The 16,463-nt window shown below is 43.1% G+C and overlaps 1 protein-coding gene across 1 annotated transcript; it reads left to right on the top strand.

The window, feature by feature from the left end:
* The first annotated feature begins 598 nt into the window (after positions 1-598).
* On the top strand, positions 599-16,087 carry LOC311114778 (dnaJ homolog subfamily C member 27). Its single transcript, XM_084190013.1, has 7 exons — positions 599-940; positions 4,550-4,632; positions 4,907-4,976; positions 6,570-6,734; positions 6,814-6,936; positions 7,026-7,186; positions 15,885-16,087. Exons 1-7 carry the CDS (start codon positions 854-856, stop codon positions 16,015-16,017), a joined length of 822 nt encoding a protein of 273 aa, XP_084046139.1. The 5' UTR covers positions 599-853; the 3' UTR covers positions 16,018-16,087.
* The last annotated feature ends 376 nt before the right edge of the window (positions 16,088-16,463 follow it).

The following is a 16,463-nucleotide window of genomic DNA, read 5'->3' as shown; positions in this document are numbered from 1 at the left end:
TAAGCTCATTTTTACTCCTGAACTTATTTAAGCTTGCCATAACAAAGGGGTTGAATACTTATTGACTCAAGACATTTCAGCTTTTCATTTTTTATTAATTTGTCAAAATAAAAATAAAACGTAATTCCACTTTGACACACTGGAAATACGTTTTGTGTGTGTCCTCCTAGATGATTTTAATGGCATTGTACTCTATCCACATGTATGGTTCTATTGTGTTTTAAAACGGTCAAATAAACAAAATGAACACACAAAAAATCGTTTACGTTTCAGTGTTGGAAAATCGCGAATATGCCGTCATGTCTCGTTGTTGCCATAGAAACTGCTTCCAGTTTTAAAAACTCGGATTTTACTGTTTAAAATCTATTGTAAAAATTTTTTCGTTTATATGAAGATAACTAGCTGTAGATAATATACGTTTTCTTGTTACATACAGCTGTGTTTGATTATTAAATGTATAAAAAAAAAAAAACTGCATTAGAGTTTTGTTAACGCTGACTTCATAACGAATCTGCTGCCGCGAATAAGAAATTGACAGACAAAGCTGTGCAAAACAGCGGCGCTAGCAAAGAAGGCTAGCTAGCTAACCCATCAAATGTATGTTTCACTCGTCCAGAATAACTTGTCTAATATTTATTCAGATCCATAACGATGCGCAGCTTATACAATTGTAAACGAGGTTGTTTAAGATGGAGTAAATGTCTGCTAGCCAGCTAAGGCGGGGAGTACTGTACTAAGCTAACGTTAGTTGAATTCCAGCTTCACAGAACAACATCGACGACGTAAATAACAAACAAACAACAATATTTAACATAGCTAACGTTAGCTAGATAGCTAGCTAAATCGCAGCAGCATGGACACGAATGTGCAGAAGAGACGCGAGAACAAGAAATCACTGCGTGTGAAAGTGATCAGCCTTGGCAATGCCGAGGTGGGCAAGGTGAGTCAACTAACGTCAGATTTGATTTGTTTTCATAACATATTAACGTTTAGGTTAGCTATTCTGCTAGCCAGCCCTGTATCCAAACTAGCTGTTGGCAAGCTAGTATCAGGTATCAACAGTATGAATGACCCAGGGAGTAACGTTAAATGACTGCAGCCAAAGCCCATAACGTTATAATGTATCCTAAACGAGCTCTGCTGTAGCCCAAAAGCCGGCAGATGGCGATATTGAGTCGTTCCAAAATCGCCAGCTGCCGAGAACCCCTCTTTATAATTCTATAGATACCACTAGGCGAGGCGTGGTTTAACGTGACCACGCCTTGAGTAGGGTACAGACCGACAGACTGAAAAACTGCTTCTATCTCAAGGCCATCAGACTGTTAAACAGCCATAACTAGCACATTAGAGGCTGCTGCCTATAGACTAGAAATCACTGGCCACTTTAAAAAATGGAACACTAGCCACTTTAATAATGTTTACATATCTTGCATTACTCATCTGTATATACTGTATTCTATACTATTCTACTGTATCTTAGTCCATGCCGCTCTGACATCGCTCGTCCATATATAAATATATATTCTTAATTCATTCCTTACTTAGATTTGTGTGTATTGGGTATATGTTGTGAAATTGTTAGATATGACTTGTTAGATATTACTGCACTGTTGGAGATAGAAGCACAAGCATTTCGCTACACCCGCTATACAATCTGCTAAACACGTGTATGTGACCAATAAAATTGGATTGATTTGATTTGACGTAGGGTACTCCCATTACTCCCATGTAGTTAACCTAACTTTCCCATTACTCCAATGTAATTAGCCTAACTTGGGCATTCCTAAGCAAACTCCTGACACTTTTTTTGTCGTTTCAATAAACGTTTTCAGCAGCGTCACGTGTCGTTATTAACATACTTGGCTGTCACCACAACAAATGATTTGCATGATACTTATTCTACCACTCTGATGTGTTACCCGACCTGCTAATAACACTGACAGTAAATCTGTCTCATTATACTGACCTGCTAACACTGACAGTAAATCTGTCTCATTATACTGACCTGCTAACACTGACAGTAAAGCTAGTAAATCTGTCTCATTATACTGACCTGCTAACACTGACAGTAAAGCTGTCTCATTATACTGACCTGCTAACACTGACAGTAAAGCTGTCTCATTATACTGACCTGCTAACACTGACAGTAAAGCTAGTAAATCTGTCTCATTATACTGACCTGCTAACACTGACAGTAAATCTGTCTCATTATACTGACCTGCTAACACTGACAGTAAATCTGTCTCATTATACTGACCTGCTAACACTGACAGTAAATCTGTCTCATTATACTGACCTGCTAACACTGACAGTAAAGCTAGTAAATCTGTCTCATTATACTGACCTGCTAACACTGACAGTAAATCTGTCTCATTATACTGACCTGCTAACACTGACAGTAAAGTTAGTAAAGCTGTCTCATTATACTGACCTGCTAACACTGACAGTAAAGCTAGTAAATCTGTCGCATTATACTTACGTCACTGTTTGTTTACTCCTAGCTTTTTCAGCGGTTAACTAACGTATAGCTGGCTGGCTAAGTTCATCTTAAATTGAATTCACTAGTCTTAAGATATGCCGCGTAACTGTATACTTCCAGTCTTTGCCTGCCCTTGAACGGTCTAAGTATTTCGAGAAGTTCATTCTTGTTGGCTTACCTATATGTCCCTTCAACTTGCCGGATACCAGCTGGGCAGACAACCCTACCAAATGGCCCATTGTAGCCTATGGCGATATCTATACCTTCTTGGTAGAATCTCCAGGTTCACACAGGCAATACATTTAGTGAGTTAGATAGAAACAAGTGTTAGCTAGCAACTTATCGTGAATGAAGTGCTTCGAATAAACAAACGTATCGCTTAACCGGAGCCCACAGCCTTCCATCATCATCGCGTTGTAACCATGAGGTTCGTCTAAACTGGTCCTTGGACAGTTGATTAAACTTAATTTGGTGGTCTTTTCTCCTACTATTGTTCAAACATAACGGTACGCAACAGCTTTTCGGCATCTCAGTTATAAAAGCAGGGTTAGTTAGCTAACGTTAGCTAGCTGAAGAAAGTCCATTGGAATCGTCTCTTTGGCTGATAATCGTGACGTACATTCCATGCGACAGTCTATCTGTTCATGCTAACATTTTTACGTTTAGAATCGAAGTGTTTTTTTTTTTTTTTTTGATATGATGTAGTTTGTTGATTTTAAGACGACATGGAAGTATGTTAAAAATGACCAACCAAGCATATCCCAAATGTTTATAGAATTATTTAAAAAAAAGAATACAGCCGTTGTCGGGTTATGAGTAGGCAATTAAACATGGGAGTAAAAAGGGAGTACCCTACGGCTGTACCCTACTCGGGTACGTGGTCATGTTAAGCCATGCCTAAGAGGAGGTGGGTAGATAGCGTTGGATGCCATATATATAAGGGGTCGATTTGTTCTCCATCCACATATTCAGAATATAACATTTTCATAGCACGTTTGGTTCAATAGCTATTGACGAGAGAAAACCGAATATCCAATATAAAACTAACTTTACCTCGGTGCACAAGGAAACATAAACAGTACCTACTGGCTCTTAAAGTTTTAATCAACATTCTGGCTTGTAAGGAACATTTACTCGATTTTGCAGGCATTCGTTTCAGGCTGTATATACCAATTAATTGTGTGTTACAGCCTGATTAATCCGACTGTATTCAACACTGATATGTCCTTCTCCACAGCCTGCTAGCCAGCTAGGGTAGTCATAACAATGTCACCTAGTAGGACCATTATTACTGTTCCAGCTGGCTGATGGGCGTTATTAGGTAGGTAACGTTAACCGTAGCACAGATCATTTTCGACCAACCTTTACTTGACGATACTTCCTCAATTTCCAAATTGGAAGACGACACGTCTTCTAAACTTCCCTGTTTAGTTGCAGGAGGTTCGTTTGAATTTAGAAAATGCTCAGTTTTTAAATAAATAAAACAAATCTGCTCCATGAAGTAATCCAACAATTTGTCCAGTCCCAAAGTGCTGCGTGTCATAATGACACCCACCTGTCTCAATGAGAGAAGATTTGAAATAGACAAGATGGCGGCGTAAACATTATTGGATTACTTCATGGAGCAAAACAATTTTTTATTTTAGTAACAGAGCATTTTATAAAGTAAGAGCATTTTCTAAGTTCAATTATTTATTTTAATAACAGAGCATTTTCTAAATTCAAACGAACCCCCTGCAACTAGACATGGAAGTTTAGAAGACGTGTTGTCTTCCAAGTCTTGAATTGAGGAAGTATCGGCAAGTAAAGGTTGGTCAAAAATTCTCTGTGCTACGGTTAACGTTACCTACCTAATAACGCCCATCAGCCAGCTGAAACAATAATAATGGTCCGACTAGGTGACATTTTGAATAGCTAGGGTAGCCAATGAATGCATTATTACCATCACCGATGAGCACCCATTCCTACACAGGCCGCTGCCGCGGAGAATGAAATCTGACTTTAGTTTGCATGTGTAATATATGCTCTATCTAACCTTAGTTCATACGCCGCATTGTTTCTTCATTGCAGAGCTGCATCATCAAGCGATACTGTGAGAAGAGGTTTGTTCCCAAGTATCTGGCCACAATAGGGATTGACTATGGTGTCACCAAGTAAGTTTACCCCAATGACGACGAGTCGATACATGTTGATATTTAAATCATTTTGTAGACCAAAGATGCACAGTTCAGTTTCCCATTTGCTGTCAGATGATTTCAGATAAAGGACAGGAGACGAGTGTACTGTAGTGCAGTGGTCCTCAACCTATTTTGACTGCTGTACTACCAAGTGCATTTTGCCCTGAAGTACCCCCCTCGTGTGCATTTTACCAGTAAGCCTGCCCCTGAAGTCTGTGTGACCTGATTGACTGTTTGTTGTCCCCATCAGAGTCCAGGTGCGTGACAGGGAGATCAAAGTGAACATCTTTGACATGGCAGGACACCCCTTCTTCTACGAGGTCAGTACCTAAACCGTACTGCCGTGGTCACGTTGTGTCTGGGTCCTAACCTACTGGGACATCATGTTACACGTGTCGCACCAAATAAACATCTGCATCCTGCCACCAAGAGGCCAGCCTCTATATATACACACTCACACACACACACACACACACACACACACACACACACACACACACACACACACACACACACACACACAAACACTGTTACTGCTGTTTCTGTACTGATGTTCTTGTGGAGCAGTTACTTTTTTTTTCTTCCAGTAAGGGGTGCTGCTGTTACACAAATCATCATTAAGTCAAACACAGTAGTGAAGAAGTGCATCTCATGTTTTATTCAATTTTAGTCTCTTTCATCTCTCTCTCTCTCGCTGTTTCTCTCTGTCTCTCTCTCGCTCTGTTTCTCTCTCTCTCTCTCTGTTTCTCTCTCTCGCTCTGTTTCTCTCTCTGTCTCTCTCTCTCTGTCTCTCTCTCTCTCTCTCTCTCTCTCTCTCTCTCTCTCTCTCTCTCTCCTCTCTCCTCTCTCCTCTCTCTGTCTCTCTGTCTCTTTCTCCTCTCTCTGTCTCTCTCTGTCTCTCTCTCTCTCTCCTCTCTCTCTCTGTCCCCCCCCCTCTCTGTCTCTCTCTCTCTGTCTCTCTCTGTCTCTCTCTCTCTCTCTCTCCTCTCTCTGTCTCTCTGTCTCTCTCTCTCTCTCCTCTCTCTGTCTCTCTCTCTCTCTGTCTCTCTCTCTCTCTCTCTCTCTCTCTCTCTCTCTCTCTCTCTCTCTCTCTCTCTCTCTCTCTCTCTCTCTCTCTCTCTCTCTCCTCTCTGTAGAGAACTTTTTGCAGTTTTAAGCCAGTTTGCCTTGCAGCTGAGAGAAAATGTTGCAGTTTTGAAGCCATTTTTCTATTGTAAAGCTAATTTCCTGCAATTCTATGCATTTCAACATGGCTAATGCTAACTAATGGCTAATGCTAACTAACGGCTAATGCTAACTAACGGCTAATGCTGTGTTCTTTTGCTCAAACAGAATAACAAAATGTAAACTGTTTAATTAATTGTTTGTGGAATTTTTAATTATCCCTGACTGTCTAGCTTTTATTTTGGTGATTGTTAGTTCTCAAAGATTATATTATAAAAAAGAAAGGTCCATTATCTTTTCTATATACTTTTTAAAATGCTCAAGTGGCCCGTCCAAAGATTTCAATGGCAGAAAAACCCCTGCTATACGGACAGTCAGGGCATGGTGTTGATGTATGATGTTGGTCTCTCTCTCTCTCTCTCTCTCTCTCTCTCTCTCTCTCTCTCTCTGTCTCTCTCTCTTTCTGTCTCTCACTCTCACTCTCTCTCTCTCTTTCTCTGTCTCTCTTTTTCTGTCTCTCTCTCTTTCTGTCTCTGTCTCTCTCTTTTTCTGTCTCTCACTCTTTCTCTCTCTCTCTGTCTCTCTTTCTCTCTCTCTCTGTCTCTCTGTCTCTCCTTCTCTGTCTCTCTGTCTCTCTCTCTTTCTGTCTCTCTCTCTCTCCTTCTCTTTCTCTCTCTCTCTCTCTCTCTCTCTCTCTCTCTCTCTCTCTCTGTCTCTCCCTCTCCCTCTGTCTCTGTCTCTCTGTGCAGGTTCGTAATGAGTTCTATAAGGACAGCCAGGGAGTGGTGTTGGTCTATGATGTTGGTCTGAGGGAGAGTTTTGATGCGCTGGACAACTGGCTGGGGGAGATGAAACAGGAGATGGGCTCCCAGGCTAACATGGAGAGCATCGTTTTTGTCGTCTGTGCTAACAAGGTATGTGTGTGTGTATGATTGTGCTTCTCTGTGTGACCCAGGTTCACTGGACTTTAGCACTGTGTGTGTATTGCTCCAGGTGGACCTGACTAAGCGTCGAGTAGTAGACGAGGGAGAGGGAAGGCTGTGGGCGGAGTCTAGAGGGTTCCACTACTTTGAGACGTCAGCACAGAGCGGAGAGGGCATCAGTGAGATGTTCCAGGTATGTATACACACACACACACACACACACACACACACACCTGGTTACCTCAGAGAGATAGATTGTACTGATCCGTGTGTGTTCTCCAGGCGTTTTTCTCCTCCATAACGGACATGTGTGAGAACGGCGGGAAGCGCCCGGTGGCGGAGGTCAGTGTCGGCTTCACCAAGGAGCAGGCCGACACCATCCGACGCATACGCAACAGCAAGGACTCCTGGGATATGCTGGGGGTCAAACCTGGAGCCACACGGTAAGACAAGGGGTGTCAAACTGAGCCTAAGGCCCAGTCCAGAAACAGGGGTGTCAAACCCATTCCATGTCTCTGCTGGTTTTTGTTATTTCCTTTCAATTCGTGGCAAAGTAGCTCTTTACACTCGTACCCAAATACGGGTTGAAAATGGCAGATTTGGGCACTGATGAATGCCGAAATTGGAACACAGTGGCTGTACAGTAACATGCTATACAGCTCTGGCTCTGCGCTTCACAGCGCTGTACGGGTTTTGACTGACAGCCGTTCTGAACTTGAGCACCTCACGCCCGACCCGCTAATATAGAAAATGCGCTGTAGGCTACAGGTAAGGTATTTGTTAGTCATTTTGTCTATAATTACATTTACATTTTAGTCATTTAGCAGACGCTCTTATCCAGAGCGACTTACAGTTAGTGAATACATATTTTTTTATACTGGCCCCCCGTGGGAATCGAACCCACAACCCTGGCGTTGCAAACGCCATGCTCTATCAACTGAGCTACATCCCTGCCGGCCATTCCCTCCCATACCCTGGACGACGCTGGGCCAATTGTGCGCCGCCCATGAGTCTCCCGGTCGCGGCCGGCTGCGACAGAGCCTGGATTCGAACCAGGATCTAGTGGCACAGTTAGCACTGCGATGCAGTGCCTTAGACCACTGCGCCACTCAGGAGCATTAGATACATGCAGCTTCTCTTCTGTCAATATACACTGAGTGTACAAAACATTAGGAACACCTTCCTAAAATTGAGTTGCACCCCCTTTTGCCCTCAGGACAGCCTCAATTCATCGGGGCATGGGCTCTACAAGGTGTCGAAAGCGTTCCACAGGGATGCTGGCCCATTTTGACTCCAATGCTTCCCACAGTTGGCTGGATGTCCTTTGGGTTGTGGACCATTCTTGAGGCACACGGGAAACTGTTGAACGTGAAAACCCAGCAGCGTTGCAGTTCTTGACACACTCAAACCGGTGCGCCTGGCACCTACTACCATACCCCGTTCAAAGGCATACATGTTTTTCCCCCAATGCTGGAAGGGGGGCTTGAGTGTAAAAGTTTGGGAACCCCCTACCCTAGAAGAATACATAAACCCTTGCTCACCAGAATAATGTCATAAATCGATAGAATGCTTCAATCTAGATGACATCGGTAAAGTTTTCTCTGTCATCTCTGCTTCTTTGTGGAGCAAAGACGTTTAGGGACCGGGGGAGAAAATGCATTAACTCTAGATTTTCTGTGCAAAATTTCCAAATGACATCAGTTTGACCAGTTGTAAGAAAATAGCCCAACATGTTTCTGATAAGATTTCAGTTCGGCTTGGATGCATATTTTATGTGGTTGAAATAGGCTACTATCAGCTTTTATGATGCTGATAAAGACAGCACCTCTACAGATGGTATCTAACTGTGCATTCGCATTCTCTCAAGATGCTGAAATAAATAAATCATATTATTCCACTCTTGTGTCGGGAGAATCTCCAGGTGGTGTCCGATTTTAAGTACCTTGGCATCATACTTGATTCCAACCTCTCTTTCAAAAAGCAGGTGAAAAAGGTAACTCAAATAACCAAATTCAACCTAGTTAATTTCCGATTCATTCGAAATTGTTTGACTGAAAAGGCAGCGAAACTGTACTTCAATGCTATGATACTCCCCCACTTAACATACTGCTTGACTAGTTGGGCCCAAGCTTGCTGTACAACATTAAAACCCTTTCCGTCTGTTTACAACAGGCTCTCAAAGTGCTAGATAGAATAGACATCATCACTGTAACATCCTCAGACGGCATGAGCTCCTGAGTTGGGAAAATCGTGTGCCATACAGTGAGGCATGTCTTGTATTCAAGATCCTAAATGGCCTGGCTCCTCCCCCTCCACATAGTATTTTAGTCAATCGGAAAACCCAAACCCATGGCAGCAGATCCACATGGTCTGCCATGAGAGATGACTGTATAGTTCCCTTAAGGAAAAGCACCTTTAGTCAATCTGCTTCCCAATGTCTGGAACAAACTGCCATCAGACACACATAACTGCACCACACATCGCACCTTCATAAAGACATGGCTAAAGGACACTCAGACTTGTGAACATAATCCCTAGCTGTGTATTGCCGCTTTCCATGTTATCTGTTGTCTGTAGCTTGTGAGGTGTGGAAACACTGTTGCTTTTATGGATTTGGTTCTGTTGCTTTTTCTGCTATTGCTCTGCCTGCTCTGTCTGTCTGCCTCCCTTCCTGCTCTGCCTGCCTGCCTGCTCTGCCTTCCTGCTCTGCCTTCATGCTCTGTCTGTATGCCTGCATGCTCTCCCTGCCTGCTCTGCCTTCATGCTCTGTCTGTATGCCTGCATGCTCTGCCTTCCTGCTCTGTCTGTCTGCCTGCTCTGCCTTCCTGCTCTGCCTGCCTGCTCTGCCTTCCTGCTCTGTCTGCCTGCTCTGCCTGCCTGCCTATCTGTCTGTCTTCGCTGTCTGCTCTACCTTTCTATCTGTCTGCCTGCCTATCTGTCTGCCTGCTCTGCCTGTATTTCTGTCTGCTCTGCCTGCTCTTTCTGCTCTGTCTGCCTGCCTATCTTTCTGCCTGCCTATCTGTCTGCCTGCTCTGTCTGCCTGCTCTGCCTGTATTTCTGTCTGCTCTGCCTGGTCTGTCTGCTCTGCCTCTCTGCCTGCCCTGTCTGTCTGCCTGTCTATCTGTCTGCCTGTCTATCTGCCTGTCTGTCTGTCTGTGTACCTGTGCCTGTCTATCTGTCTGCCTGTCTATCGGCCTGTCTGTCTGTGTACCTGTGCCTGTCTGTCTGTCTGTCTGCCTGTCTGTCTACCTATGTCTGTCTGTCTGTCTGTCTGTCTGTCTGTCTGTCTGTCTACCTGTGCCTGTCTGTCTGTCTGCCTGTCTGTCTACCTATGTCTGTCTGTCTGTCTGTCTGTCTGTCTGTGCCTGTCTGTCTGTCTGTCTACCTGTGCCTGTCTGTCTGTCTGTCTGTCTGTCTGTCTGTCTGTCTGTGCCTGTCTGTCTGCCTGTCTGTCTACCTTTTGTCTGTCTGTCTGCCTGTCTGTGATGTGTTGCTTGTCCTATGTTGCTCTGCATGTTACTCACTGCTCATTGTTTATCTGGATTGTTATTGGAATTGTTTTTAATAACCTGCCCAGGGGCTGTGGTTGAAATGTTGATGTTGATTAGTGTGCACTGTCCCCTGTAAAAATAAACTGATCAAGTAAAGTAAATGTCAAATGCACATAAAATCAACAGTGTAATGTTTGGATCCAGTCTGGTGTCAGGTGAACAGTTGTGTGCTCATTTTTGGTCTAATAATTTCCCCATTATCTCCAAACTGTTCCTTTTCAATTGCTACCATGGTTTTGCATATGCTTTTAATATTTTATTCTCTTTTAGAAACATTTGTAGCCCTATCCATATAATTCCCAGCAGTGTAAAGGGTTAAGACCTACTTAAGCAGCTGAGGTAGTTCCTTACTAATCAGTGACCTTCATTCATAATAATAATAATAATATGCCATTTAGCAGACGCTTTTATCCAAAGCGACTTACAGTCATGCGTGCATACATTTTTTTTTGTTGTTGTGTGTGGGTGGTCATCAATCAGGTCCAAGGGAGGAGTGAAACCCAGCAGACACTCGACCCTCCGTGGAATGAGTTTGACCCCTGTGCCCTGGACACTGGTGTTAATAGCTCCACACTGCCCTCCGATTGACTGGGTTGGATTACCTCAATGCCTTGTCCAATCACACTCAGAATGACACAATGCCTTGTCCAATCACACTCAGAATGATACAATGCCTTGTCCAATCACACTCAGATAAGTGTCTAGAGTCCAGAGGCTGGCCCAACGTCAGGGCCACAGGCTGAAGCAAGGGTTTAAGAACATATATTTGCCCGTTTATTATTTTCTAAATTCTTCAAACTCTGTCAAGATGTTGGGCATCATGGCTAGACAGCAATTTAAGTCTTGCCATAGATTTTCAAGCAGATTTAAGTCAAAACGTTAACTTGGCCACTCAGGAACATTCACTGTCTTCTTGGTAAGCAACTCCAGTGTAGATTTGGCCTTGTGTTGTAGGTTATTGTCCTGCTGAAAGGTGAATTCCTCTCCCAGTGTCTGGTGTACAGCAGACTGAAGTAGGTTTTCCTCCAGGATTTTGCCTCTGCTTAGCATCCATCCCGTTTCTTTTTTTCTTCCTGAAGAAGTCCCCAGTATTTGCTGTTGTCAAGCATACCCATGCCATGATGCAGCCACCACCATGCTTAAACAGGAGGAGGCAGTTACTCAGTGATGTGTTGTGTTTTGTTGGATTTGCCCCAAGCATAAGGCTTTGCATTTAGGCGGCAACTTTTTTTTTGCAGTATTACTTTAGTGCCTTGTTGCATACAAAATGCATGTTTTGAAATATTTTTATTCTGTATATTTGTGTTCTTTTCACTCAGTCATTTTGGTCATTATTGTGGAGTCACTACAATGTGGCAGGTAGCTTAGTGGGTAAGAGCGTTGTGCCAGTAACCGAAAGGTTGCTGGTTCTAATCCCCGAGCCGACTAGGTGAAAAATCTGTCGATGTGCCCTTATAATATAATAATAATATGCCATTTAGCAGACGCTTTTATCCAAAGCGACTTACAGTCATGTGTGCATACATTTTTACGTATGGGTGGTCCCGGGGATCGAACCCACTACCCTGGCGTTACAAGCGCCATGCTCTACCAATTGAGCTACAGAGGACCACAAAGGGTGCTTACCACCCTTAAGCAAGGCACTTAACCTTAATTGCTCCTGTAAGTCGCTCTGGATAAGAGCGTCTGCTAAATGACTAAAATGTAAAATGTAAAATGTAATATTATAAGGAAAGATCATCTCTTCTTAACCCCTTCCATCTATTACTGTAAATAGACCCTGTTACCATGTCACCATGCATTCCCACTCAAACAGCCCACTCATACACAGGTTCATATTGGCAAAAGCTCAAACAGCCCACTCATACACAGGTTCATATTGGCAAAAGAAGGGAGTAACTGTCTCTCTTTCTTTCTTTCTTTCTCTATCTCTTTCTCCATCTTTCTCTTTCTCTCTCTATTTCTCTCTCCTCTCTCTCAATTCAATTCAATTCAATTCACAGGGGCTTTATTGTCATGGGAAACGTGTTTACATTGCCAAAGCAAGTGAAATAAACAAAAAACAAAAGTGAGAATACACAAAACAACAACAACAACATAAAACATATTAGAATTTAACAGTAAACATTGCACTCAAAAAGGTTTAAAAAAGATAGACTAGTGTTATATTATCAGCTATGTACAAATAGTTGTGGTTGTGCCCTTTTCTCATGGCAACAGTTCACAAATCTTGCTGCTGTGATTTCACACTGCAGTATTGCGCCTACAGATATGGGAGTTTATCAATGTTTGATTTGTTTTCAAATTCTTTGGGGGGTCTCTGTGATCTGTGGGAAATGTGTCTCTCTAATGTGGTCATACATTTGGCAGGAGGTTAGAAAGTGCAGCTCAGTTTCCACCTCATTTTGTGTGCAGTGGGCACATAGCCTGCCATCTCTTGAGAGCCAGGTCTGACTATGGCAGCCTTTCTCAATAGCAAGGCTATGCTCACTGAGTCTGTACACAGTCAAAGCTTTCCTTACGTTTGGGTCGATCACAGTGGTCAGGTATTCTGCCATTGTGTACTGTTTGTACTGTTTGTTTAGGGCCAGATAGCATTCCAGTTTGCAGTTTTTTGGTTGATTCTTTCCAGTGTGTCAAATAGTTATATTTTTGCTTTCTCATGATTTGGTGGGGTCTGTTTGTGTTTGTGAACAGAGCCCCAGAACCAGCTGGCTGAGGGGACTCTTCTCTAGGTTCATCTCTCTGTAGGTGAGGGCTTTGTGGGGAAATGTGTGAGCATCACTTCTGTTTAGGTGGTTGTAGAGTTTTAAAAGCTCTCTTCTAGATTTTGTGCTCTAGGGCAACGGTGTCGAGATATAATTTGTATTTGTTGGAACACCAGTTTTTGGAACACCATTATTTTTGTCTTACTAAGATTCACTGTCAGGGCCCAGGTCTGACAGAATCTGTGCAGAAGATCTAGGTGCTGTTGTATGCCCTCCTTGGTTGGGGACAGAAGCACCAGATAATATGCAAACAGTAGATATTTGACTTTAGATTCTAGTAGGGTGAGGCCGGGTGCTGCAGACTATTAGATTGTAGATTTTAGATTCTTCAAAGTAGCCACCCTTTGCCTTGATGACAGCTTTGCACACTCTTGGCATTCTCTCAACCAGCTTAACCTGGAATGCTTTTCCAACAGTCTTGAAGGAATTCCCACATATGCTGAGCACTTGATGGCTGCTTTTCCTTCACTCTGCAGTCCAACTCATCCCAAACCATCTCAATTGGGTTGAGGTCGGGTGATTCTGGAGGCCAGGTCATCTGATGCAGCACTCCATCACTCTCCTTCTTGGTCAAATAGCCCTTACACAGCCTGGAGGTGTATTGGGTCATTGTCCTATTGAAAAACAAATGATAGTCCCACTAAGCGCAAACCAGATGGGATGGTGTATCGCTGTGGTAGCCATGCTGGTTAAGTGTGCCTTGAATTCTAAATAAATCACAGACAGTGTCAACAGCAAAGCACCATCACACCTCCTCCTCCATGCTTCACGGTGGGAACCACACATGCAGAGATCATCCGTTCACCTACTCTGCGTCTCACAAAGACACGAAGGTTGGAATCAAAAATCTCAAATTTGGACTCATCAGACCAAAGGACAGATTTCCACCGGTCTAATGTCCATTGCTTGTGTTTCTTGGCGCAAGCAAGTCTCTTCTTATTATTGGTGTCCTTTAGTAGTGGTTTGTTTGCAGTAATTCGACCATGAAGGCCTGATTCACGCAGTCTCCTCTGAACAGTTGATGTTGAGATGTGTATGTTACTTGAACTCTGTGAAGCATTTATTTAGGCTGCAATTTCTGAGGCTGGTAACTCTAATGAATTTATCCTCTGCAGCAGAGGTAACTCTGGGTCTTCCATTCCTGTGGCAGTCCTCATGAGAGCCAGTTTCATCATAGCGCTTGATGGTTTTTGCGACTGCACTTGAAGAAACTTTCAAAGTTCGTGAAATGTTCCGTATTGACTGACCTTCATGTCTTAAAGTAATGATGGACTGTCGTTTTTCTTTGCTTATTTGAGCTGTTCTTGCCATAATATGGACTTGGTCTTTTACCAAATAGGGCTATCTTCTGTATACCACCCCTCCCTTGTCACAACACAACTGATTGACTCAAACGCAATAAGAAGGAAAGAAATTCCACAAAGTAACTTTTAACAAGGCACACCTGTTAATTGAAAGCTGGTTGAGATAATGCCAAGAGTGTGCCGAGCTGTCATCAAGGCAAAGGGTGGCTACTTTGAAGAATCTCAAATCTCAAATATATTTTGATTTGTTTAACACTTGTTTGATTACTACATGAGTCCATATGTGTTTTTTCATAATTTTGTTGTCTTCACTATTATTCTACAATGTAGAAAATAATAAAAATAAAGAAAAACCCTGGAATTAGTAGGTGTGTCCAAACTTTTGACTGGTACTGTATATATTGAAGAGGGTGGGGCTCAAGCTGCATCCATGTCTCACCCCACGGCCCTGAGGAAAGAAATATGTGTGCTTATTGCCAATTTTAACTACATATTTGTTATTTGTGTACATTGATTTCATAATGTCATATCTTTTTCCCCCATCACCGCTTTCCATCAATTTGTATAGCGGAACCTCATGCCAAATTTGGTCAAAATCTTTTTTGTTTGTCAATTAGGGTGTGCAGGGTGTATACGTGGTCTGTCGTATGGTATTTTGGGAAGAAGCCAATTTGACATTTGTTCAGGACTTTGTTTTCACTGAGGAAATGTTGGAGTCTGCAGTTGATGGTACTGCAGAGGATTTCTCTGAGATTGCTGTTAATGTAGATTCCACTGTAATTATTGGGGTCAAAGTTGTCTCCACTTTTGTGGATTGGGGTGGTCAGTCCTTGGTTCCAAATATTGGGGAAGATGCCAGAGCTCAGGATGATTTTAATGAGTTTAAGTATAGCCAATTGGAATTTGTTTTATCATTCCATTTAGGATACCATCAACACCACAGGCCTTTTTGGGTTGGAGGGTTTGTAATTTGTCCTGTAGTTCATTCAATGTAATTGGAAAATCCAGTGGGTTCTGGTAATCTTCAATAGCTGATTCTAAGATTTGTAATTGATAATATATATGTTTATGCTGTTTGTTCTTTTTTATAGAGCTGAAAAGATTTGAGAAGTGGCTTATCCATACATTTCCATTTTGGATAGGGAACTCTTCGTGTTGTTGTTGGTTTAGTGTGTTCCAATTTTCCCAGAAGTGATTTAAGTCTATGGATTCTTCAATTACATTGAGCTGTTTCTGACATGCTGTTCCTTCTTTTTTCTTAGTGTATTTCTGTACTGTTTTAGTGTTTCACCATAGTGAAGGCGTATCTCTCTTAAACTGACCTCTCACTAAGTTAATCACTATCTTCCCTGATATATTGGGCGGATTGGGGGTTTGGATTAAGCGAGGGGATTAGGAGACAGTGGGAAATCTCATTAGAGTCCGTCCACCTGACAATCAACTCTCACACACACACACAAAGCAGCTTCAACGGCGCCCTCCTCTTGGTCTAACTTTTGTTCCTGTTTGTGTTTCCAGGGAGGAGGTTAACAAGGCGTACAGGAAGCTGGCAGTGCTGCTCCATCCGGATAAGTGCGTTGCCCCGGGCAGTGAGGACGCTTTCAAGGCCGTGGTGAACGCTCGCACCTCCCTGCTCAAGAACATCAAGTAGTCGCCAGCTAGGGACTTCAGTCATCAGCTCACCCTGACCCCTAACCCCTAACCCCTCGCCATGATGCCTCCTTTAATACCACCCCCCCCCTTCAGAACATCATCAGCCTCTCTACCCTCTCCCAACCCCCAAAACCAACCCCCCCCCCCCCCGCTCTCCATCCCTCCCACCCCAACCCCCCTCCTCTTCCACCAGATGCCATGACATTTTGCTACAACAGAGTTTTATGAAGTCACTACTGATGATGTGCCACAGCAACTCAGTCTCTCTGTACGGAAGACTATCAATGCTTTACACTGTAGTCTTTCACACACTGGAGAGATAAGTCACTGGAAGACTGGGTGTGTCATTAGCTTGGTCCTAACCAGATGTGTTTGCTCTGGTCCAGAGTCTTCAAGAGGCTTGTTGACCTCTCCAGTTTTAAGGAAGGCTCAGCATCAGCAAGT

Source organism: Coregonus lavaretus (genome assembly GCF_964263955.1).
Source record: "Coregonus lavaretus genome assembly, contig: HAP1_SCAFFOLD_4796, whole genome shotgun sequence".
Lineage (NCBI taxonomy): Eukaryota > Metazoa > Chordata > Actinopteri > Salmoniformes > Salmonidae > Coregonus > Coregonus lavaretus.
Note: the sequence above shows the minus strand (reverse complement) of the source record. Positions and strands in the feature narration are given on the sequence as shown.

What these genes read in the sequence shown, in the direction of transcription:
- LOC311114778 (XM_084190013.1), top strand. Translation starts at nt 854, where the DNA reads ATGGACACGAATGTGCAGAAGAGACGCGAGAACAAGAAATCACTGCGT. An exon ending in GACACCCCTTCTTCTACGAG is followed by an intron (nt 4,977 to 6,569) that starts GTCAGTACCTAA and finishes CTCTCTGTGCAG; the next exon opens with GTTCGTAATGAGTTCTATAA. An exon ending in TTGTCGTCTGTGCTAACAAG is followed by an intron (nt 6,735 to 6,813) that starts GTATGTGTGTGT and finishes GTATTGCTCCAG; the next exon opens with GTGGACCTGACTAAGCGTCG.